Genomic DNA, 25,762 nt, shown 5'->3' on the forward strand with positions numbered 1-25,762 from the left:
TGCAATGTTACTCCTTCCCTTAGGTTGCCAAAAAAATCAATACTTCATAGCATTCCTGAAATGAAAAAGCTTATGAACCATTGTGTTTAGGGCGTAAGCTATCTATTTTGGGCTACCCATCACAGCTTCTCTCCTTTGGTAGAATAAAGTGAACTGAACCACCATGCCTAAGGTATTTGCCTTATTTCTTCCTCAGCTGGTTCATGGTTACATTGTCAAAGCTGGCAAAGCATTCAAGACCTGATTTCTCAGACCGAGTGTATGTGTGAATATAATATACTCATTTGCACAAATATAAACCCTCTGTCTTAACTGTGTTCTGCAAAAGGCGTGATAAATACTTTCAAGTTATATATACTTATCAGTAGAACTAATGGAATACACACAGTATATTTTATGGGGAATTTCAGAGAAGGAAGGAAAAGTCAACCTTCTATTTGGCATCAGGACAGTAGTAAAACATTCTACTTGTGCATCAGATAGATTTTTATGACCTAACCTGGACAAGTAACTTAACTCTTGGTGCCTCATGTTTGAAAGAGGGATAACACTCTACAGGGTCATTCTAAGAATTAAATATTGCCAAAACACATGAAAAGATTCTCAACCTTGTTAGTAATCAAGGAAATGCAAATGAAGATCACAATGAAGTCTTCTTTTGTACTCAATTGATTGGTGAAAAATGCATGCCTGATAATATTGACATACAGACCAATGAGATCTCTTATAATTTGCTGGGAAAATGTATCAATTTGTACAAACATTTTGAAAAATAACTGTGCATTTTCTTGTGAAGTAAAACATTTGAATAATCTAGGACCCAGCAATTCAACTCTTACACAGACACTCAAGAGGAAGTTGCACACACATATGTCAGGAAAAATGTTCATAGCAGCCCTGTTCATAAGAGCAAAACCTGGAACAATTGAGAGGAAATGAATAAATTGCCGTGTAGCCACACAATAGAATACAAGACAGCAGTGATGCTGAAAAATATAGCAAGCCTCAGGAGTTTATATATTATATGGATAATTTTATGAAGCTCAAAAACACCCAAAATTAAACAACATATTCTCTAAGTACATACGTGGGATATGTGATAAAACTAAAAAGAAAACAGGGAATGATCAGCAATCCAGAACCAATTCATGACTGTTGTTACTACCTTATGGGGCAGGCTGTGGATTGGAAGCAGGGGCGGTGCACATAGGTACGTGTAACTTACTGGTAATGCTTTTAGGTTAGGAATGAGGTCAAAGGAGTTCACTATAAATTTATATTAGAAAGAAGGGCTATCTATGGATTAGTGATGAGAGTGTCATGCACCAGCAAATATGATTAATGAACTTAGGTTACCTGAGGTCCAAATAAATAATGAGAAAAAAGTAAATAAAAGTGATGCATGAATACTAAAAATTTGGAATTACATATATAATATGTAATAATAAAAAAAGAAAAAAGTGTCACCGGTTATCCTTCAGGTATAAAAATTACAATTAAAATTGTAATGTTATAACCTTCCATTCTTTCCCCTATGAATTAAAACTTTTTTTTTTTAACCAGACTAAAAAATCAAGTTGATAAAATCTATGCCCTGTGGGAACTGGTTAGGTCAGGCTACCCACTCCAGATTTCCAGCAGGCTGGCCTCAGCTCTACCTACAGGCAGCAGCTTATTAAGGCTCTAGGCGCCAGCGACACCTTCAGACAGGTGGTTAGTGCGCCCTAAGGACTCTCCGCAGCGTCGCTCAGGTTCACAGAACACGCCCAGGGGCGTGGCCAGCTGTCGTCGGGGAGAGCCCACCTCCCCGGGGGGTGTGGCTAAGGGACGAGGCACTTCTCGTCCAGAGCCCAGGTAATCCGGGCGGGATCAGCTGGCGTCGCGATGTGATGACGTCAGGCCCCGGGCAGGCCCGGCGTGGCGCGCTGGGCGTGCGCGGCTGCTGTCCGGCATGTTGGTCCCAGCGGTTCAGCTGAGGTAGGGACGTGCTGTAGGCCGGAATGTTACCGGCTGTTGGATCTGCGGATGAGGAAGAGGATTGTCCTGAATTGGTTCCCATTGAGACGACGCAAAGCGAGGAGGAGGAAAAGTCTGGCCTCGGCGCCAAGATCCCAGTCACAATCATCACCGGGTATTTAGGTAACTAACCATCCCAGTCACAAAATGCCGTGAACTCTGGTGTCATGGGATTTTGCGGGCTGCCGGTGCCTCTTCTCCTGAGGCATTGGGGCCTCATGATCAAGAGCAAATGTCTTTGAGGTAGGGGCTGGGTCACTTGCTTCTCGTAGGGGTTACCTCTCATCTTGGGAGTTAATGATGCCCGGTCCCCTCTGCGTTAGATTCCCGTTTCTCAAGTGAGATGGAAAGTTAGCCTTTGAAACAAGGCTTTGAAGCTAAGACACGCCCCCCAATTGTCTCTGTGACCTCTTACCAGGTTATCTTACCTTCCTGACGCTCATCTACCTCACCTGAAAATGGAAAAACACCTGTCACCTGGGAAACAGGGCCGGAGCCACCTACCTATTGCCATGAAAGGATGTCCCGTCTGTAAAATGCCCGACACGTGGGGCTTTCGTCAGTAGATTCCCCTTCCCCACGAGCCACAGTCCTCCAGCCAGTTGGCAGGAAGTGCTCCCATCTTAAACACTTTTTTTTGGAGGTCTGTTTGTAAACCACTGCGTAGGAAGTAAGAATAAAATCTCTGTCCTCCAAGACTATTTCTCAAACTAAGAACGTTTAGAGTGTACAGGGATACTCGAAACCACAAGTTTGTGAACTTGGTAGTTTCGTGAAGGGCGGTTTATGCACTTACACTAGAAGTTTCTTACTGGAAAAGTTTGAGAAATATATTTTTAAACCTTACAGTTAAATAGAAGGGCTAGAACAAATATATGACTGTATTAGAAGTTTGGAAAAAGTTAAGAAATGTAAATAAAATGATACTGTTTCCGAGAAATAATATTCCTAGTTGTTGCTAGAGACAGGTACAGACTTGGGCCACTTCGTGACCTTTTATGTAAAAATAAGAAATAACTGCTTTTGTTTTTTTAAAAACTTTGTAGACTGTAAGTTTATTCCCGTTTTTTGCTCGGAAGTAATTTTATAAAGGAATTTATTTTTGGCGTTTCCCCACAGTTATTCAGAGGCTGCTCTGCTGAGAAGATGAACACATTTCTTGTCCAAAACAATGTATTTCAAACGTGCCCCTCGGGCCTTTCCCGTGTTGCTCACTGGTAGGTCAGTAGATCATTGGAGAAAATGATCTGAAGCTCAGGAGTGAGAATTAATACCAGCAACCTTGTTGCTGAATCTAGGGATAGTTTCACTCCTATCCCTGACCATTTTCCCTTTTTGAAACACTGTTCTTTTGGCTTCTATTACATTTTTCTTCTGATTTTTCCACCTGATTCTCTGGCTTCTTTTTAAGGCTCCCTCCTCCTTCCCCCTTTGTCCATCTTTAGCTACACACCTGTGTAATATCTATTTTGATGTCCTACAACTTAAAACTTAACATGTCTGAAACTTCATCTGTTACCATCCCCCCAAATCCTGCTTCTGTGATCCCAACCATTTGGAATACTCTAAAAGCCTCCTGAGTAATCTGGAGTCCATTTATTCGTTGCATGTTACCCTTAATGATCTTTATAAATGTCAATCCGACTGCGTCACACCTTTCAGTGGCGTCCCTATGGGTTAAAATTCAAATTCCTTAACATGAATTACAAGGACCTGTAGGATCTGGATCTTGCCAACCTTTCCACCCTGCCACATTGGCCCCGCACAATGAACTAATGTTACTTCAAAGGTGCCAAGTGTTTTAGCCCCTTGGAATAGGTACTTTTTTACTGTGACTCCTCTGGCTAGATGTCCCTCCTAGGTTCTCCATAGCATTTTGTGCATCTCCTATTGAATATGTCACCCTGTGACGTAATTGCCTCCTTATTCACTGAATTCCCCTCCATTCCCCCCTTCCCTTAATATTTCTAAGCTCTATGAAGGCAGAGACTATCTTGTTCACTTTTTCACCAAGGCCCAGCATAAATCTGTAACGTATTAGAAACCTTCGAATGAATGAACTATGTCTTAAAGTGTTTTTTTTTTTTCATAATATGGTTAAAAAGCCCTAGTAAATCTTCTCTTAGAAGATTTCTTACATTCACCCTTTCCTTTCAGTTTTCACATCACTGCCCTGTGAAACACTCATGTTCAGGGCCTCTGTCTCAGGCTTGGACTGGTTTTAAGATCTTCCTCATTGCCCTAAGTCTCTCTCTTCCATACTATACTTCATATTTTTGTGATGTTGAGCTTCCTAAAGTACTCTAAATATAAGCCTTCATCTCTTAAAAAGCTTTGAGAGGAATATGACCTAAAAGATATTAATACCCTAATACTCCGTAAAATCTTCCTAGTTATAGGAAGATCTAGTTATATACTAGAAAACTTAATGTATTTCAGAAGACATGTATAGCATACATGTAAAAGTTTTTAGCAGCACTGTAATAGTAAAACACTGGAAACAAACCAAATGTCCAACAAAAAAAAAAGATAAAGAAATGATATAGTCATACAATAGAACTACAATACTATGCAGTTAGGATTTTCTTTTTTTCCTCTATGAATTTTAGTGTGTACGGTTCACAAGCCTATTTTTTTTCCTACTGGAGATTGACATATTGGGTTTCATATGCCACCTGCTGGATAAAGTTGGTATAGCTTTATGAATTTATCTTACTGAACATTCTGTCCATTGTTGACACTACCTGGCTCTATTCCCCATTTCATAAAAACTTCCCTTATAGATTGTTTAAAGCATACTATAAGTAGCCATATAGTCAGCCTGAAGTTGCGTCTCGTTAATGTTGAAATAAAAGGTCATTATAAATAAAAGATTGTGTGTAAATTTTAGGGAAGGTTAGGCTAGGTTGAAGAAACTGTTTCAACTTGTAGGAGTGTTTGTAAATATTTATAAAATTTTATGTCTCCATAAAGTATTTTTCAACAGGTTTCAAAGGATGCTTTAATCTTATCCTCTAGGATATTCTATACTAAAATAATATATGAAAAATAGCACGCAAATTCTCAAAAACGTTAGGATTCTTTATATGTTTTTTGTATCTTTAAAATTATTTTGAATTTTTTATTTACAAAAAATATGTTTTATAGGTGCTGGGAAGACAACACTTCTGAACTATATTTTGACAGAGCAACATAGTAAAAGAGTAGCGGTCATTTTAAATGAATTTGGGGAAGGTAAGTAAAGTTCAATAAATGTCATGTTGCAAGATTTTGTGTGACTGTTTATTCCTCTGGTGAATTGATATTCCATATTTAACAATGAAAATGCAAGGTATTGTATTGATGTGGATAGCTTTAGAAAAATTAGATTAATTTCTGTTAAGATTTATATGGGTTGAGATACTGAAATTAGTTTTAATAAAATTTTATTTTGTGTAACTTTGGAGTTCTTATTAACAGAATTAAACTACATTTTTACCTGAAATAAATGACTCCAGAAGTAAAAATCTAGACATATGAAAAAACGTTTATTTTTTATTTTATTTTATTTTTTTTGAGATGGAGTCTCTCTCTGTCGCCAGGCTGGAGTGCAGTGGTGCAATCTCAGCTCACTGCCACCTCTGTCTCCTGGGTTAAAGTGATTCTCCTGCCTCAGCCTCCCGAGTAGCTGGGACTACAGGCATGCGCCACCATGCCCAGATAATTTTTGTATTTTTAGTAGAGACAGGGTTTCACCATGTTGGCCAGGATGGTCTTGAGCTCCTGGCCTTGTGATCCACCCGCCTCGGCCTCCCAAAGTTGCTGGGATTACAGGCATGAGGCACCATGCCTGGCCAAAAAATGTTTTTTTTAGGAATTAGAAAGGCACTTTTGTATGGACTCTATTGCAACTCATGAAAAATATTTGAAAATGCTTCTGTTATTAGTTAACTTTGTTTAATGTTTATTATCTGCAATGCAGTTAAAACTCAATATTTTAAAAATAAAGCTAAACATATGGTCTTTATCCTCATGTATTTTAAGTTATCTGTGAAAATAAGTGTGCTTAACTTCTCAAGTCAAATATTAAACTGTATTCAAAAAAATAGCTGTAGACACAATACTTCTGTTATCTTATAGGAGTTTTTCTTCATAAGTCTGAATTGTAATCAAAGCTCACTTCTAGCCAAAAAACAATATCTATTAAAGGATTTCTTTTAAAATGTACTATTTTTTTTCAGTTGTAAAAAGTAAAAGAGCTAGGTTTTATGAACAGGATGGGAAGCCAGTTATATTCGATTTCTGGTTTTAATAAACTAAAGAGAAAAGTGCTTTTTAGGCAAAAATCCTGAGATTTCTAATAACAGACTGTTTTTTTCATCATCTTATTAAATAACCTATTGCACACTGATTACATTTATTCTTACTATTTTCTTTATTTTTTCCTGGATCATTTTCGCAATTTTATTTTTCACAGCATTCTCAATACTTTTCTTCATGTTTCATTAATGTTCTGTATATAGTCCGAATTCTGTAGCAACCTCTTTAGAAGCTCTTTATTAATACCTAGCTGAAATATAAAAAATATGTAAGTGTAAAACTACTCGATTTTATGGGAGCTCATTTGCTTAGTGGACTTTTAGAACTTCACCGTTTGGTATATTTCTTTATTAGAGGAAAAGTAAAACATTTAAAATAATTCTTATAGATAACAAGCATTTCAAATATAGTTTATTCTTTCTTAAGTGAGTATTGCTAGGAAAATATGTGAATTTGACTAAAAGTTTAGGTTTTTTTTTTTTTTTTTTTGAGATGGAGTCTCGCTGTGTTGCCCAGGCTGGAGTGCAGTGGCGTGATCTCGGCTCACTGCAAGCTCCGCCTCCTGGGTTCACGCCACTCTCCTGCCTCAACCGCCTGAGTAGCTGGGACTACAGGCGCCCGCTACCACACCTGGCTAATTTTTTGTAATTTTAGTAGAGATGAGGTTTCATGGTGTTAGCGAGGATGGTCTCGATCTCCTGACCTCGTGATCCGCCCGCCTTGGCCTCCCTATAAGTTTAATTTTTAAATGAGCACATGGTACACTGGCCAAAAACCTTCCTCAAGATGAACTAGGGTTTTTACTCATTGGGAATATTCAGCAGTTTGTCTAACAGAAACAATTTAGAAGAAGAATGAAAAGAAAAAGGTAGATAAGGCAGTCTCTTAAGAGGTTGAAGGGCGTACAGAATCCAGTATATAAAACATACTAGTCTATTTAGAAAGTTTACCCTGGACAAGAAAAAAATGCCTTCAAGATAGCTACTTTATTAAGAAATGGGGGTGGCCAAGTAAGAGGCCTAAGGAGGAAGTAGGTATGTTTATCAGTTTAGGATGTGTCTTTTTCAGGGCTTAAGTCATCTTAAATAAAAGCTAAAATAATGTAGTGTACTGTAATTTAGATATCGAGGCTGCATGAATAAAATGAAAGAATATAAGTTATAAAATGCAGTTTCTGCTTTAAGATCTCCATTATTGAGTTATCCTCATCTTTGTTTTTTGTTGGCTAATGGACGTAAGCTGAAGAGTGCTGTTTGTTATTTATTCTAGGAAGTGCGCTGGAGAAATCCTTAGCTGTCAGCCAAGGTGGAGAGCTCTATGAAGAGTGGCTGGAACTTAGAAACGGTTGCCTCTGCTGTTCAGTGAGGTGAGGAATGTGTTTACTGTGTACATGGTTTACTAGAAATGTTTATTGATTATATTTCCAGCTTTAATTTTCTTGAGTAATTTAACTGAATTTACACAGTTTGCTTCATTGTATTTTCAAACAAATAGAAAATAAACTTATTAGGAAGCATTTTCTTAAAGTGTTTCTTGCTGTCTTTTCTATCTGCTCTAATGTTTTGGTCCTTTTATTGAGTTTTTATTGCTTTTGATGTCAGGGCTTATTTAATCTCTAGTGCATGAAAGTCTCATATGTAAAAAATGATTACTCTGAATTTAATCTGTCATTGGTCATATTTCTAAGTGTTCAACCTTATAAAAAAAAATGACTATCAAAAAAGAGAAAAACCTTACATTATGTTCTACTAGTTAAGTTTCCAAGGACAGTGTTCACTAGTCTACCATAGACCCTAGAAGAGTTACCCAACACATAGTAGCACTCAAATATTTGTTGAATGAATTATAAAAATGACTACTTGTACTGTTAATTTTGTGTATTCTAGTGAATTAAATCTCTTCGGCATCATTTACTCCCTTAGGTATTTGACTTTGTGTCAAATGTTTTGGCAAGGATAAAATTATAACAGACTTTCTTGAACAACCAAAATATAATCTATTAAGGATTTTCCTTCACTTTTGATAAAATAAGAAAAAAGGAAATTAAAACCTTGCATCCTAATGTAAAATAGAATTATATGGTGTTTTATATCAGTGTCCCTTTAGCTATTATATTAAACTACTATAGTTAATAAATTTTATCATTATTTTGTATGTTTGTTTTTAAAAATTTCATAAAGCTATAAAAAGATACTTGGTCAGATAAAGTTTCCTCTGCTTTTAATTTTAATAAAGTATTATTATGTATATGATTTCTTTTTACCTATTATATATATGCATCTATTGTTTTCTCACTGGTAAATATGGGACGGACATTTTGTTAGAAGGTTAGAAGTGAGTTAAATTTTCACATTCCTAAGGATACTTTTGTCTCGGGTTGTTGAATATATTTTAAAGTGTTTATAATAATCACTTCAAAATATTTAGGTAATTAACTGTAAATTATGTTTTGGTATTCTCCAGGGACAATGGCCTTAGAGCTATTGAGAATTTGATGCAAAAGAAGGGGAAATTTGATTACATACTGTTAGAGACCACTGGATTAGCAGATCCTGGTAAGAAGTGAGATTATTAATAACCAGAATATAGTTCTGTGATATATTGTAAATAGATGTATTAGAGGAATATCTAAAATGAGTATTAAAGCTTTTGTTAGTATTAAACCAAAAACTTTTTTTGGTTTAAAAGAGGAAAAGTACTCGGTTGTCATTTTCTTTGGCAGTTGAATGAATGAACAGAGTATTTCTTGGTACTTTTAAGCTGTTAATAGAATTTGAAGTTTTATTGATTGACTTAGGATTATTTGTAAGAACAGAAGTTGTTAAAAATAAGGACATGTAGGAAGAGCAGAGACATTCTACCTCTAAGTACAGTCAGTTGTCCCTTGGCATCCATGGGGTATTAGTTCCGGAACCTCTGAGGATACCAAAATCTATTAATGTTGAAGTCCCTTACATAAAATGGTGTAGTATGTGCCTATAACCTATGCACATCCTCCCATATACTTTAAATCATCTGTAGATTACTTATAATACCTAATACAATGTAAGTGCTGTGTAAGTAGTTATTACACTGCATTGATAAGGGAATCATGACAGGAAACTCTGAACTCTACTATGGAAAGCTACACAGAGTCAACCTGTTTCTAACAATGGGTTTCTGTTACCTTCTTACCAAGCTCTAATTCTTGATAAAGTCTGCTTATTTTCCCCAAATAACTTTTAGATAAAATCTTTATTTTCAGTTTGCATAAAAGTTAGTGCTTATTCTGTGAATCTGACCCATACCATTATTTTTTTTTTTGATCTGGGTCTCTGGCATTGGGGCGATTTGTAAAACTATATTAAAGTGTTTGGGGGTAATTTACTAAACAGGTCATAGTTGTCCAAAAGAAATATTGAAGTATCCTGAGAGTTCAAATGTGATCAGTGGTTATTGTAATTAAAACAATTACATAATAACATCGTCCCCATGTTTTCAAAGTAGTATTGAATTAGGCTATTTTGGTCCTTATAGTAGGCATGGGTTTTCATACCTTTCTGATAAATCTGACTGATGATAGGACTTGGACTAATATGTTGGTGTTAAATATTTGAATCTGGTAAGAAAGAAAAATATATTGTATGCTTTTATTAGAAATAGCAAATATCAGTTTATTTCATCATACCCAGTTTTGCCATTTTATAGACAAAAACTTGATACTTTTGAGAGTTTAATTAAACACGATTCAGCTTTTCAGAGGAAGAAAGAAAAACTAAAGATCACAGAGAAAGCTTTTATACAAATTGTAGTTATAAAAAATGTTAATGTTTCTTGCTTCTAACTTTCTTTACAATAAAGATTTTATTGTTTGGGTAAAGATGGAACATTCATTGTAAGAAAATTTAAATACCTAAAAAATACAAAGAAGAAAGTTGAAAAGTAATCATCTCACTATTGTGATATACAAGTAGGGGCTGGGCATGGTGGCTCGTGCCTGTAATCCCAGCTCTTTGGGAGGCTGAGGCAGGTGGATCCCTTGAGGCCAGGAGTTCAAGACCAGCCTAGCCAACATGGTGAAATCCAGTCTCTACTGAAAATTCAAAAACTGGCCAGGCGTTGTGGCGCACCCCATAATCCCAGCTACTCAGGAGGCTAAGGCATGAGAATCGCTTGAAAGCTGGGAGGCGGAGGTTGCGGTGAGCCGAGATCACGCCACTGCACTCCAGCCCAGGCAGCAGAGCAAGACTGTATACACACACACACACACACGCACATGCACACGCACACGCACACACACACACACATTCATACACACACACACAAGTAGGTAAATTTTATTCCAGGGATCTCTCTATGCCAGTGCTACTTGGTAGTATGTTGAATGGCAGCCTCAGCCTCAGCTGGGAGCTTGTTAGAAATGCAAATTCTTGACCAACCCAGATCTACTGAATCGGAATCTCTAAGGGAGGGGGTCAAGCAAGCTGTTTTTAATAAGCCCTTCAGGTGATTCTTATACTGTACAGCCATACCGCAGGGATGTTGTGGGCTTAGTTCCATATCACTGCAGTAAACTGAATATCACAATAGAGTGAGTCACACACATTTTTTTGTTTCCCATTGCATATAAAAGTTATGCGTTTTGGCCGGGTGTGATGTCACAGGCCTGTAGTCCCAGCTACTTGGGAGGATCACTTGAGCTCAGGAGTTTGAGGCTGCAGTGAGTCATGATTGCACCACTGCACTCCAGCCTGGATGACAGCATGAGACCCCATTTCTTAAAAAAAAAAAAAAAAAAAAAAGCTGTGTTTATACTATACTGTAGTCTATAAAATGTGTAATAGAATTGTCTAAAAAACATACATACCTTAATTAAAAATATTTATTGCTAAAAAATGCTAACGATCATCTCAGCTTTCAGCAAGTCATAATCTTTTTGCTGGTAGAGGGTCTTGCCACAATGTTGATGGGTGCTGACCAATCAGGGTAGCAGTTACTGAAGGTTGGGGTGGCTATCGCAATTTCATAAGATGATAATGAAGTTTGCTGCATTAGTTGACTCTCCCTTTCATAGAAGATGTCTCTATAGCACATGATGCTATTTGATAGCATTTTACCCACAGTATGACTTCTTTCAAAATTGGAGTCAGTCCTCTCAAACCCTGCTCTATCAATGAAGCTTCTGTCATATTTTAAATCCTTTGTTGTCATTTCGACAGTGTTCATAGCATCTTCACCAGGAGTAGATTCCATCTCGAGAAACCACGTTCTTTTCCCGTCCATAAGAAACAACTTCTCATTAGTTAAAAGTTTCCTTATGAGATTGCAGGAATTGAGTCACATCTTCAGACTCCCCTTCTAATTCTAGTTCTCTTACTGTTTCCACCACATCTGCAGTTATTTCCTCCATTGAAGTCTGAAATCCCTCAAAGTCATCTGTGAGGGCTGGAATCATCTTTCAAACTCCTATTCATGTTGATACTTTGATCTCCCATGAATCACAGATGTTCTTAATGGCATCTAGAATGATGAATCCTTTCCAGAAGGTTTTCAATTTACTTTGCCCAGATCCATCAGAGGAATCACTGTCTATGGTAGCTATAGCCTTATGAAATATATTTCTTAAATAAGACTTAAAAGTCAAAGTTACTCCTTGATCAGTGGGCTGCAGAATGGATGTTGTGTTAGCAGGCATGAAAACAACATTAATCTCCTTGTACATCTCCATCACAGCTCTTGGGTGATCAGGTGCGTTGTCAATGAGCAATAATATTTTGAAGGAATGTTTTTTTTTCTAAGCAGTAGATCTCAATGGTGGACTTAAAATAAACCATGCTGTAAACAGATGTGCTGTCATCTAGGCTTTATTATTTATAGAAAACAGGCAGAGGAGATTTAGCATAATTCTTAATGGCCCTAGAATTTTCAGGATGGTAAATGATTATTGGCTTCAACTTGAAGTCACCAGCTGCTTTAGCCTGTAACAAGAGAGTCAGCCTGTCCTTTGAATCTTTGGAGCCAGGCATTGACTTCTCTATAGCTATGAAAGTCCTAAATGGCATCTTCTTCCAAAAAGAGGCCATTTCATCTCCATTAAAAATCTGTTGCTGGCCGGGCTCGGTGGCTCATGCCTGCAATCTCAGCACTTTGGGAGGCCGAGATGGGCAGATCACGAGTTCAGGAGTTCAAGACCAGCCTGGCCAACATAGTGAAACCCCATCTCGACTAAAAATACCAAAAATTAGCCTGGCTTGGTGGTGGGAGCCTGTAATCCCAGTTACTTGGGAGGCTGAGGCAGGAGAATGGCTTGAACCCGGGAGGCGGAGGTGGCAGTGAGCTGAGATTGCACATTGCACTCCAGCCTGGGTGACAGAGCAAGACTCCATCTCAAAATAAATAAATAAATAAATAAAAAATAAGTCTGTTGCTTAGTGTAGCTACTTTCATGAATGATGTTAGCTACATCTTCTAGGTAGTTTACTACAGCTTCTATATCAGCATTTGCTGCTTTCCCTTGCACTTTTATGTTATGGAGATGGCTTCTTTCTTTAAATCTTGTGAACCAACCTCTGCTACCTTCCAACTTTTCTTCTCTAGCTTCCTCACCTCTCTCAGCCTTCATAGAACTGAAGAGAGTTAGGGTTGCTCTGAATTAGGCTTTGGCTTAAGGGAACATTGTGGCTTGTTTGATCATCTATCCAGACCACTTCATAACAGCAATAAGGCTGTTTTATTATCATTTGTGTGTTTACTGGAGTAGCACTTTTAATTTCCTTCAAGAACTTTTCCTTTGCATTCACAACTTAGCTAACTGGCTCAAGAGACCTAGCTTTTGGCGTATCTTGGCTTTCAACATAACTTCCTCACTAAGCATAATCATTTCTAGCTCTTGATTTAAAGTGAGAAACAGGTGACTGTTCCTTTCACTTGAACACTTAGAGGCCATTGTAGGATATTAATTGGCCTAGTTTCATGTTGATCATATTCTTTATGTTGTCATGGTTCTGTCATAATTCTTTTAGTTCTATGTTTTAATAGTTTTGGTGCTCATTACCAGTACTGTTGCTTCTCCATTCCCGAGTTAGTCTATCTCCTGATTGAATTTCATTGTCAGGCAGTCTTTTCAAGTTACAGGTACTGCATGCATTCTTTGGGTTCTTATACACTTCATTGATTCAAAATATTTGTCTTTTGTTTTTATATTACTTGAAGGATTACTTGGCTAGGTATAAAATTTATCAGTCACACTTTTTTCCCCCTCAACTTTGTAAATGTTGTTCCATAATCTCCTAGTGTTTGATTGGCTGGATTTCTTTGTCCAATGTTTTCTCCTTTTATTAGGAAGAATTTGTGAGTATTATAGTCTCTGAGTTTCAATGCTTGCTGTTTTCTTTAATGCTTGAGAATGTCTGTCTATTGCTTTCATTCCTGAAAAATAACTTGTTTGGGAACACTTTCATTAGAACTTTGTGGTCACTGTTTTATTATTTTGGGACATCTAGTGTTACTGTAGAAAAGTCTGATTTTTCTCCCTCCCTCCTTGAAGGCACTTTTTTTTTTTTTAATCTAAAATGCCTGAGAGTTTTCTTCTTTATTTTTGAAATTCAGTAATATAAACAAGGTATATCTAAGTGTCACTTATAATCATTTTTCCCTAAATTATAATATGCCCTTAGTTCTTCTAAGAACATTTTCCTTGTTTATTACCATGAATACTTTTTTTTGGTCAAATTATTAGATCCTCTACTTCATGACACCAGTTTTTTTAATACTGAATTTTCTTTTGTTCTTCGTATGTATTCTAATTGCTTTGATTTGTCTTTTACCTTTGCATTTACTGTGATCATCTGAAGCCTTTCTTTTTGTCAATAATTCTGTTTTCTCCAGTGTCTGTCCTGTTTTTGATATTTTAAATGAATTAATTGGTTAAGTCATTGTGTTATACAGGCTCTAAGTTTCTTTAGCACTACAAACCGCATTTTCATCTTATTCTGCTTCTTCTTGCTTTTGAGCTTGTTTATTATAAGGTTGTATTGTTTTCAAGTTCTTCATTATGATGAAGTTGTTGAGAATTTTCTTTAGTTTTTATTGGGTTATGTATCCTTCCAGAATGGGTTCTTTGCCACTTGTGTGCCCTATTCATTTCTTCATTTTGTGTTCTTTCTTGCTTTTTATTCCCTGTATGTGTGTGTTTCTTTTTGTCAGGCTGTAATACATATGCATACATGTTTCTTCTTGATATGGGAGAACTTCTATGTGGTGCTGATGGGAAATATTTTTAATACTCCACTCTCCTTACCCAAGTTTGTTTTTCTCCTGAGCCCTAGTTTGAAAGCTGTATATTGTTGGAGTGGAGGGAAAGAGAAGGGAAAAGTGGTGATTCAGAGAGCCAAAGGGGGCAATGTGGCTTTTAGGCTCTGCTCTCTTGAAGTACCAAGTATTTCACTCTTGGGTGTGCCCAACTGCTTATGAATAAAATTCCTTTGCCTTGTATGGGGACATCATTCGACCTCAGACCTCTCATTTCTCTTTGTTCTGAGCCCTAGAATGTGACCTGACCTTCTCCTTCCCAAAGCATGGAGATGGTTAAAACTCACTCTTGACATTTTTTTGTTGACTTTTCCCTGTGTTGCTTATTCATTCCTCGGCTCTACTTTTTGCCATTTTGGAGTGTATTTCTGGTAAGTGTTTAGCATTTTGTAAACTATTTCCCTACAACCTCTTATTGGAGGTAGGGGTAGAGTTGGGAATGACCATCAATCACCTATAACTTTGTTTCTTATTTTGACTATCAGTCTTCAAAATTTATGACAGGCCCTTTTATATTTGGTTGCTGCTAATAAAATGTTGGCCTTTTTGTTTTATTTTTTATTTTTATGTTTTGTTTTATTAGATTTTGAAGAAGGGAGATTCTAAAATGTAGTTCAGGTTTTCTCAGTGTCAGCACAAATAACATTTTGGGTTGGATCATTATTTGTTGTGAGGGGGTTGCCCTGTGCAGAGTAGGATATTTAACAACATCCCTGGCTTCTACCCACTAGATGCCAGTAGCATTCCCCTAGTTAAGACAACCAAAAACATCTTCAGACATTGCCAAATATTCCCTGGGGAGAAAAGCTCCCTGGTTTGAGAGCCACTGATCAATTTTGTTCATTCATCTTTACTCCTCCTAAATACCTACATCCAAATTTTAAATAGATCTTTCTCATGTAGTCTGGCAAGTATTATATCAAAGATAAATACCAGTTTTAGGATAAAGCATTAATATACTCTCACATTTCAACTTAAGAGGCAAATATTAACAGTAGGATTTGTAAACTATTTATTGGAATAAAAATCAATGAATTTTTAAAAATTACAAAATGATTTATGTATGTTAGATATTTTACTGAGTGAAAAAATTCATGCTTTTTTAAATGACTTATTGTTTGGAGTAGTGATACGGTAGCTTTAATTTTCCCCCTCATTAATTAAAATCATGTTTTAGCCAAGAAAGTGAACAAAATTCTTATTGGCAATTCAGTTGTTTCCCGTTTTGGAGACTGACACTCTCCAGTTCTAAGTTAAATAATCGTCATGGTAAAGTAATTTCCTTGAAAAGAACGGACATTGATTCAGCCCCTGTTACTCACAAATCCTATTTGAGTCAAATTGGAAAACTATTAAGTTTTTGGGGAAAAAATCAATAGGTATCAGGAAACCATTAGATCTTGTGGCCCTTGCTATATCTTGCATGAGTAATCACTGTAAACAGCTGACAGGTATTTCATTGTTGACACCGAGTGATGCTTGGGGGACCACATCTTGTCAGAGTAGGTGGACAGCTTTAGACGTTGGAATGAGTTTGATTATCCTTGTTTTTCTCCTACACTCATTCTTTTAGACAGCCCTGTCACTAACTGGGCCTGTGATGCTTTCAAAAATCAAATACTTTCCTTGCTGTCAGTTTTCTTTTTCTTGCGTTGTGGCATACTAATCAGGGTATGTGGTTTGGTACTGAACCAATTTCTGTCAAAAGCAAGTTTTAATTTATTATTTAGGAAAAATTTTTCCTAAGACCCAGGTTTTATACAGTACTAAATAAATAGTGTGAGAAATAATTAGTAATGCCATAGAGTATATAATTTTACTTCTAGTTCTACACAGATTACAAGTAAATATTTTTTGGGCAAGTGATTTTGGAATTATCTATGTTTTGTTTTCCTTTTCCTTTAGAGTGATAATTCACTATTTATGATTGAATGATTATCATATTAAAGAGGTGAGAAAATAAAAATAAGTCTGATGTGCACAAAGCCATACTGCTCAAATTGTTTGATAATATCTGTTAATTAAATTATTATGGCATCGGTAGAAGAATGATGTTTTGTTTATATGTGGTTAGAATTGGTCTTTTTTAAAGGAAATAACGAGAGATGGAAATGGAATGGGTATAAATAGTAAAAGGTTCTATCACTATAATTCCCTTTTGCTATAAATAGTTAAAGGTTCTATCACTATAATTTCCATAAGAAGATATATGTGTTTACCTGTTAATTTTATCAGGGCAAATTAAAACATGGATAGAATCATGTTTCTCAGTGTGAAGAAATATTTTTATTTGATGAATATTATATATTTTCAGGTGCAGTGGCTTCTGTGTTTTGGGTTGATGCTGAATTAGGGAGTGATATTTACCTTGATGGTAAGTTAAAAAACAGTTTTCTTTTATCTTTCTTGTTTTTTTTTTTTTTTTCTGAGACAGAGTCTCACTTTGTTGCCCAGACTGGAGTGCATGGAGTGCAGTGGCATGATCTCGGCTCACTGCAACTTTTACCTCCTGGGTTCAAGTGATTCTCCTGCCTCAGCCTCCCGAGTAGCTGGGACTACAGGCGTGCACCATTGTACCTGGCTAATTTTTGGATTTTTAGTAGAGACGGGGTTTCGCCATGTTGGCCTGACTGGTCTTGAACCCCTGACTTCAGGTGATCCGCCAGCCTCGGCCTCCCAAAGTGCTGGGATTACAGGCGTGAGCCACCACACCCTGCCTCTTTTGTTTTTAAGTAAAATCTTTATGGTTAAGCTTATTGTTGTTCATTCATATTATAACTTTAATTCCTTGCATTGTTGTTCTTTTCACACTTTAGTTTAATGATGAAATCTTTGTTCATATAGATTAAAAAACCCCAGACAGTGGTGGAACTCGATGTCACTCAACTTCCAATTTAGTGCCTCCACTAAGGTTTTCTTTAAAAAAAAAATGCTTTGTAGGTTTTCTGTATCCTCTGTTGTTTGATTTATGCCCTTAATATAATGTTAGAGCCTTTTATTTTAATCCTCCAGGCAATATGAGGATCATATTTTTGCTTTTATTTTCTCTTGAAGATAAGAATTAAACACTCCTCCCTTACTTTATTTACCTGAACACTTTTGGGCAATGATATGCCTTCATTTAAAATATATTAGAAACTTTCTTAGTTAAGCGACTATGTTTTCTCCCTTTCTCTTTCCCTTTTTCACCTTTTTAAAAACCAGTCGAAATTTTCTTACTTTTTCAAAAGTAATAATCATTAAGAAATTTAAGAATTATGAAGCTGGGCCCCATCATTGAGCTCTAATATATGTGGCGGGTAACTGGTTGAATTCCTTAGGCATAATTAAACTCATTCTTTTGTTATCAGCATATATTCAGAGATTGCAAAATGAATTGGTAGTTTGGAAACTTAGGCATATGTTATATAAAACATTTATGAGTTGGATTTGGATTTGGTGAGAGATGTTAGGAATGATACCTTAAGATGTCTCATTCTTTAGGCAATAATTTAAATCTTAAGAAAAGTCTTGATTTTGATTATGTGAAAATAAACTAGAAATAACCTGTCTTATGTACTTATCACATTTGACTATGTTATGAAATTTGACTTATATTTTGGATTGTAAGCTTTTTCAGTGCCAAGGAAATCTTATTTTCTTTTTTATTTAATTTAAAATTTTTATTTGTTTTATATCTTCTCTAGTGCCTTAAAGTAGTGCTAGCCACTCAGGAAACGCATTGACTTATTACTGGAATTTAATTAAATGGCAGCACTGGCAAGAGAAAAAAACAGTACATTGTTTTATTGAGTAGTATTTGTGAACTGAGATAGGTTAGTTTTAATTTTCATTCTGAAGTATGGTTGCATAAATATTAATAAACATTCTTTTTAAAAAGTGATTAAAATGTTTTTTCCTTTGTAGGTATCATAACTATTGTGGATTCAAAATATGGATTAAAAGTAAGTTGAAAGATTGCTATGAGTGGCTCATTATTGAGAGCTGGGAATATGGGGATTGATTGTTTAATTTTCTTTATGTTTGTATCTGAAATTTTCTTTAACAAAAACCTTTCTCAAAAAGATATCCTGAACAATAGGTGAAATTTGTGTTTTAATTATTAGTTTGTGTTAAATATTTCTTTTCTGTTACTCTGAGTTTGATTTGGTGATAAAATTTGGAATTATAATTTGTAATAAGCATATGGGGTTAGGATAGAGTTTGGTATGTATAACTCTTCACAAGGATTCAACCCCAATATTGGTAAGTTTTTCTGTTCCGTAGAAGAAGCTGAGCTTGATAAAGCATCTGAGATCTTATTTTTCTTGTTAAATTACTATTAAACACACACTGGAAATTAGTTTTTAAAAAATATTGAAGACCTAGGTGATGGGTTAATAGGTGCAGCAAACCACCATGGCACCCGTTTACCTATGTAACAAACCTGCACATCCTGAGCATGTACCCTGGAACTTAAAATTTAAAAAGTACATGTTGAAGAAAATCAGGATATACACATAGGATTAGTAAGAAGACTCTCTCCATTAAAAGGCATCTTGCATGGCTTCTTGGTCTTTTGGCTAAGATCAAGTATAAGAGACATCCTACTATGAATGTTTTTGTTAACTTCTAAGGTCCTAGAATGCCTTTAAATGAGGTTTAATTTATAAAATGCATTTAGTAAGATCTTTAAAAGTATGTTGTTACATACAGTAAAATGATGTTTCTCAACTTCCCAAGTGAAATACCACTAAAGGCAGAAGAGAATGAAATCATCCCACCCACTGACCCGTTCCCAATCTGAGCATATGGATAGGGCCCAAAGCCGTAAGTTCTTAGAAGTTTAAATTCAGTGTTTAAAAATTAGTGTCTGTTTTGTATCCAACCTCATATCTGAACGTGTTAATTTTTTTTTTTTTTTTTGAGACAGAGTCTCACTCTGCTGCCCAGGCTGGAGTGCAGTGGCACCATCTTGGCTCACTGCAACCTCCACCTCCCAGGTTCAAGCGATTCCCTTGTCTCAGCCTCCTGAGTATCTGGGATTACAGGTGCACACCACCATGCCCAGCTAATTTTGTATTTTTAGTAGAGACAGGATTTTACCATGTTGACCAGCCTGGTCATGAACTCCTGACCTCAAGTGATCCACCTGCCTCGGCCTCCCAAAGTGCTGGGATTACAGGCATGAGCCACCACGCCCGGCCTGAACTTGTTAATGTTTAAGTTTGCTTTTTTTTCCCAAATCTTTGCTGAAATTATGCTCTAAGGGGATGTGTCAGGTTTGTCAAATAGCTACCAATACCTCTTCACTGGGCCTTCTCTCCCTCGTTGATAGAGTGCCCTAATTTGAAAAGTTTGGAAGAAAACTCCATTTTTAGAGTTTAAAATCTCAATTTATGAATTTATGAATATAATTTAAGAATCAAAGAATGATCCCATATACAGTATTACAGTTTCACGCAGAAAAATTCCAATGACTGTTGGAAATCATATTTCTTGCAAAATGCTTATGGAGGTAGCAAAAAAGCCCCAAATTATTCATTTTGAATGTTTATTATAGGCATGTTTGAATCTACCTCTTCCATAAATTTATTACAAAATTTGATATACCTATGTGACAGATAACTGCTAAGACATTTTTTTTTTTTATTTTGATAGACTGAAAATGCCATGCTAAAAGTCAAACTGTTTATGTATTTTATGATTATAGGAATAATTTTATATGTATAATTGGGTATGGAGAAGAGTTAAATAGAATCTATTATCAGCATGATAGAGGCCAAAAAAACAAAGCGACATTCTGAATAATGCAAACACAGTAAACGTTTAACCTCCTGCTACCTTGATAAAACCTCTTAAATTATTAAATCAATATACCTACACAAAACTGACACACTGTCAGGATAATGGAAACTTTAGATTTTCTAAGTCAGATGCCAGATAAATAACTTTGCCTTGATATAAAGAATTTTCCAACTTGTCCAATTCCTCTGGTTGCAAAGCTTGACCTCAGTAGCTGCTTGTGATTCAGAGAATTCTGAGGCAGTACAAGTAATGACACTTGGATAATGGGCAGCAATTTAAGAATGTCATGCTTCACAGAGCCAGCCCATCACAAGTAAAGCTGAGAAATGGTACCCTGTGGCCAGCCAGCCAAATTGAAACCGAAGTGGTAATTGATATCATGGGGTATCATGCTAATGGGATTGTCACCCATTGATGTGAAATATTCATTTTTTAATCATAGGCAAAGAATTGGACAACTTAAAATGACAGCTCTCTATTCTCAGGACTTGACACCCAGGCTACTGACATTGTTCTTTTCAGTTCCACAAATGTGACAGCATTTAATGCAATAGAAGCAATGAATGAAGTTACCCAGAGAAGGTCAAGTGAGAGGTTTCTTCTTGGTTCCTCTGTTATATTGCACAATCTGTTGAAACAATTCAGTCAGAAAACAGTTAGCTTGGAAAAGGCCAGAACAATAAATAGACTGACATTATGCAATAATTTTTTAAAAACTAAAATAGTGTTACATCTGTAACCAATCCATTTGAAAGAAATAGTTCCTGCTGCTGCTTTTTAAAAATGACACCAGACATCTTTGGCACTAGATTTATTTCCACTCTGGTCAACAGCTGTGTTCTTTCATAGCCAGTGGGTTTTAAGATAGTGTTTTCTTTTCTTTCTTTCTCTTTTTTCGGTCCGGCTTCTTTCTTTATTTCTGCAAAAAAGGACACCCTATAGCCCTTCATGAAGTTAGGTCTACAGTGGTGTTATTTCAGAGAGTTCCTTTGTTTCTCTCCCTAACCCCCCCCAGCTTTATTGAGGTATAATTGACAAGTAAGAATTATATATATTTAAGGTATACAATGTGTGAATTACATTATAAAACAATCGAGCTAGTTAACCTATCCATCACCTCACATTGCTATTTTTTTGAGAGGGGGTGGTAAGAACAATTAAGATCTATGTTTTAGCAGATTCAAGTATACAATAGAATTAACTACAGTCATCATGCCGTAATTAGCTCTCCATGACTTATGCATCTTGTATAACAAACTTTGTATGCTTTGACCAACATCTCACACCACTCCCCTTTAATTTCCTTTGTTTCTTGTGGTAAGTTAAATTGGGGTTTTGATCCTTAGCCTTTTGAATATGTTGGATTAATTAGTATCAAAATTATTTTTGTCTTTTTTGATATATAAGCAAAAGCCATAGTTGTTAAGCAGAGATAAGGAATACTTTGGACATCTATGTAATATAAAATATTTAAAAAATATTTTGCAAAAATTTTTTCTTCATTTACTTATACAGGTGGAATAGAATGCCAAAATTTCCATTTTGTTTTATTTTATAAATGAAAGTCATCTGACTTAATGACCAAATGGTATATAATGTATTATTGGAGAATGTTCTTTTGAATAGAAGACATTGATTTTATACTTTTTGCAGAGTTTGACTTGGGAAGGTAGGAAGTCACATGAGGGAAATGCAGGGCTGATGTCTAAAGAAAATAAATGTTAATATGCACTTATTTTTTTAAATGTTTGTATGGCTTTCCTATGGGCATAGAAGAGGACATTTATCTCTTCTGCTATAATTGTATATGATTACATATAATTTTAATACAGCTGTAAATATTGGCAGGCTCTCATTTGGGGTGATTTTCATTTATTTTTATATTTGATACTTTCTGACTGCCTGAAAGTAGTAAAACGTTAGTCTACCACTGTTAGCTTTGAGTGAAGAATTCTAATATTTTGGAGAGGTAAATGCATTTAAAACATTGCACATTACCTTGTGAAACTAACATTGTATTAGTTACATTTAGGCATGGAAATGCAAAAACAAATCTGTAATTCTTCTGTCATATCATTTTTATGCCTCACAAACTCATAGCCAAATAACCCCAATTTCATATGTTAAAAAAGCTTTCATAAGGTCAGTAATCTAATATCTTGAAAAATATTTCAGTTTAAAAAGAATTTTCAGTACTATAGGATCATTCAGAGGCAGATGCCTTGCCAAAAATATATCATTGTTAAGTAGATTTACTGCTTAATGGGAAGAGATTTGTTGCTGCATGTTAGATGGCATTTTTCATGTAACATCTTTTATGTATCCCCACAACAGGAGGTGTTAATTACAATTCATTGAACAAATATGTCTTGAGCCTTTGTGCCAGGCACCATTCCAAGGTCTGTTAGCAGCCTCATTCTCTAGAGGCAGAGTATATAACAATAGGACTTGTTGTAGCCTCAGGCCAAGATGAATTATGAAAAAAATATTAAACTTGATCTTTTGGCATCGAATGATTTTTGATACAATACTTGTCAAGTTCTGTGACTTCCATATTTGCAGAGTGGGTCTGCAGTTGAATTGAACAAGATTTTGCCTGAAGTAGAAGTATCATTGCCATGATTTTATTTCAGTTTTGTTTTCCTCAAAATAGAATTTGCTGAACTTTTAGAAGGAAAAAATGTTTCTTCTATAGACCTAATCAAGCTTGTTAAATAAAATTATTACCTGCTTGCTCTGAGGTTCCAAACTATTCAGATACCCCTAATGATCATCTCCCCATGAATTGTGAAACTGGTTTGGCTCTGATATATGGTTATTGACATTTGTGTAGCATTGTACACAAACTGATTTTATGTGGCATAAAAGATTTCACAAAGACTTTAAAATTATGTTCATTTTACTTGATGGGTGTGTGTTCAATTAAAAAAAAAAGTCCCTGTGGTTGTATATAAAATATAGGATCCTGTGATGATGAGGGTGTTAGATTTAGTTTCTTCCTTTATAAATGAAAATAGCCGTCTCCCATAATTATTATGAAAGCTAAATGAGAAAAATGTATATAATTTATAAAGTTAGATTCAAGGATTTAATTCATTTGTAAAGTTGGCTTCAAATATAGAGTATTACTATAATCTAGTTGCCTCTAAACCTCAGTAGCCAGCTTTTTATTGTGACAGGGAACCTCTATTGAGGTTTGAGGTAATGAGGGTAAAAGTGTAATTTCCCAGAGAAGAAGCTTGTGATGTTGATGACGTTAGGGATGTAAACAGGATTATGAGGGGGAAAAAAAAAAACAGACAACAAAACTTGCCTCCAGAGAGATGAAAACTACCACTTGGGCTCTAAGTCAGTGTCAAAATATTTTTTGGAGTTAGTCTGACTCTGGAGAGATCAGTAAAATAAACAGTTGCACTGAGAGGCCAGATTAGCAAGTATGGGTTTCTAAATGATAAACTGCTTTTAGGCTAGAATCAGGGCTGAATCAGCCTTCCCGCCACTTATTTGTTTCTAGGGTGTTTGAAAGGCCTAGTACTGAGTTCACGTGGTGCATGATTGTGGGCTGGGGTGTAGGGAAGTATTTTAGATTCTAATATGGGGGTTTGGTGTGAAGGGAAGTATATTAGATTCTAAGAAAGTATATTTCAGTGGTTATCCTTTTTTTAAAATAAGTAATAATGAATATTTAGAACCAGAACAGTTTTGTAAGAAGGAAAATACCTAAAATCTGAACTGTAATCTTCTATGTTTTTATGACATTATGTGAATCAAAGGGGTTTTCCTTTTAAGTAAAAGAAAAGGTCAGGAGTATGAAATCCTAAGCCCTCTTCCTCCCCCTATAAAACCCCACAGGTTCACTTGTAGAAAAAAATTGCAAATGGGGAAGAAAAATGCTTTCAGCTAGAAAAGTTAGTTTTGGATTTGTGTATTCAGTAACAGAACATGTTGAAGTTTTTATTAGATGCAAGAAAATGTCTCTAAAGTAAAATCCTTTGTGTTGACATTAGATTTTTTATTGTATTATAGTAACTTTATTCAAACTTTGTTTTGTTTAGCATTTAACAGAAGAGAAACCTGATGGCCTTATCAATGAAGCTACTAAGTATTCATATTTAAAGTATATATTGATTGCTGGCTAATTGTAAAGAGAAAAATCACTAAGATGAAAACCAAAAACAAACTAAGAAATTTTAAAACATAGTCAAGGAAAATTTATTTTCTTTTTTTCCCTTGGTTGAATTATTGCTATCTATTTATAATGATCTCATAACTAAATTTTACTTAAAGTCATTTTTGTTGTAGCATAAGGTGAATGCTGAACACAGGAGTTCTGTAATTTTGAGGAACTCGGGAAATATTAACATTTAAAAATATTTTCTTGTCATACAATTTCTTTGGGATTGAAGATTTTATATATAATATATGTATAATAATAATAATAATTATTATTTTTTGAGACAGAATCTCACTCTGTCACCCAGGCTGAAGTGCAGGCTCACTGCAACCTCCGCCTCCCAGGTTCAAGCGATTCTCCTGCCTCAGCCTCCCAAGTAGCTGGGATTACAGGCACCCGCCACCAGGCCCAGCTAATTTTTGCATTTTATTTTTTTATTTATTTTTATTTTTTATTTTTTTAGTAGAGATGGGGTTTCACCATGTTGGCCAGGCTGGTCTCGAGCTCCTGACCTCAGGTGATCCACCCGCCTCGGCCTCCCAAAGTGCTGGGATTACAGGCATGAATCCACTGTGCCTGGCTGAACTTAAGTATTTTTGTAACTTTTTTCCTTATGAAAATATGGTTATTATAGAAAATATAAATAAGCCAAATAGAAAATAGCCAAATTGGATTTGTGATGTCCATACTGTTGAAACCTGCTCTTTCAGTGAACTAAAGTGGATTTAGTTTTGAGAATTTAGTTGTATTCTTTGAGATAAAGCATAAGACCCTGAATAATTGAGGAAAATTGAAAGAATTTCCAGTTTTACTATCCTGTTAATAGAAAATAGAGCTTCTGATTATTATCATCTACTTTGTTGTCTAGCATTCAGTCAACTGGATTCTTTACAGAGATAATATACAGTATATTTATAGTGATAAAGAAGACATTTGTGCAATATCCTGATATATCTTCTGAAGTATAGCTTATTTTTTTTTAAGAGATGGAGTCTTGCTATGTTGCCCAGGTTGGACTTGAACTCCTGGGCTTAAGGGATCCTCCCTCCTCAGCCTCCTAAGTAGCCAGGACTACAGGTGTGCTCTACCATGCCCAGCTCTGAAGTATAGTTTTAAAAAACCTGTTTAATACAGTTTTTAGTATTAAGTGAAGTTATTCTATTTCTTGGAAAATTTTGGTAAATATTACAGTATTTT

At 35.6% G+C, this 25,762-nt stretch overlaps 1 protein-coding gene across 14 annotated transcripts in view; it reads left to right on the forward strand.

Annotated features, from left to right (window-relative positions):
• The first annotated feature begins 1,822 nt into the window (after positions 1 to 1,822).
• Positions 1,823 to 25,762, forward strand: part of ZNG1A (Zn regulated GTPase metalloprotein activator 1A) — a 59,004-nt gene continuing 35,064 nt past the window's right edge. For 3 of the 14 annotated variants that reach the window (XM_063788026.1, XM_063788028.1, XM_063788029.1), the window contains exons 1-6: positions 1,823 to 2,139; positions 7,585 to 7,681; positions 8,779 to 8,870; positions 16,919 to 16,978; positions 18,511 to 18,548; positions 24,447 to 24,493. In XM_063788026.1, the coding sequence (XP_063644096.1) occupies positions 2,001 to 2,139; positions 7,585 to 7,681; positions 8,779 to 8,870; positions 16,919 to 16,978; positions 18,511 to 18,548; positions 24,447 to 24,493 (473 nt within the window). In that variant the 5' untranslated portion in view covers positions 1,823 to 2,000. Of the gene's footprint in view, positions 2,140 to 5,163; positions 5,251 to 7,584; positions 7,682 to 8,778; positions 8,871 to 16,918; positions 16,979 to 18,510; positions 18,549 to 24,446; positions 24,509 to 25,762 lie in introns of all 14 variants that reach the window. The other 11 variants (XM_054657879.2, XM_054657882.2, XM_054657880.2 and 8 more) reach the window with 9 other exon arrangements.

Source organism: Pan troglodytes, chromosome 11 (assembly GCF_028858775.2).
Source record: "Pan troglodytes isolate AG18354 chromosome 11, NHGRI_mPanTro3-v2.0_pri, whole genome shotgun sequence".
Lineage (NCBI taxonomy): Eukaryota > Metazoa > Chordata > Mammalia > Primates > Hominidae > Pan > Pan troglodytes.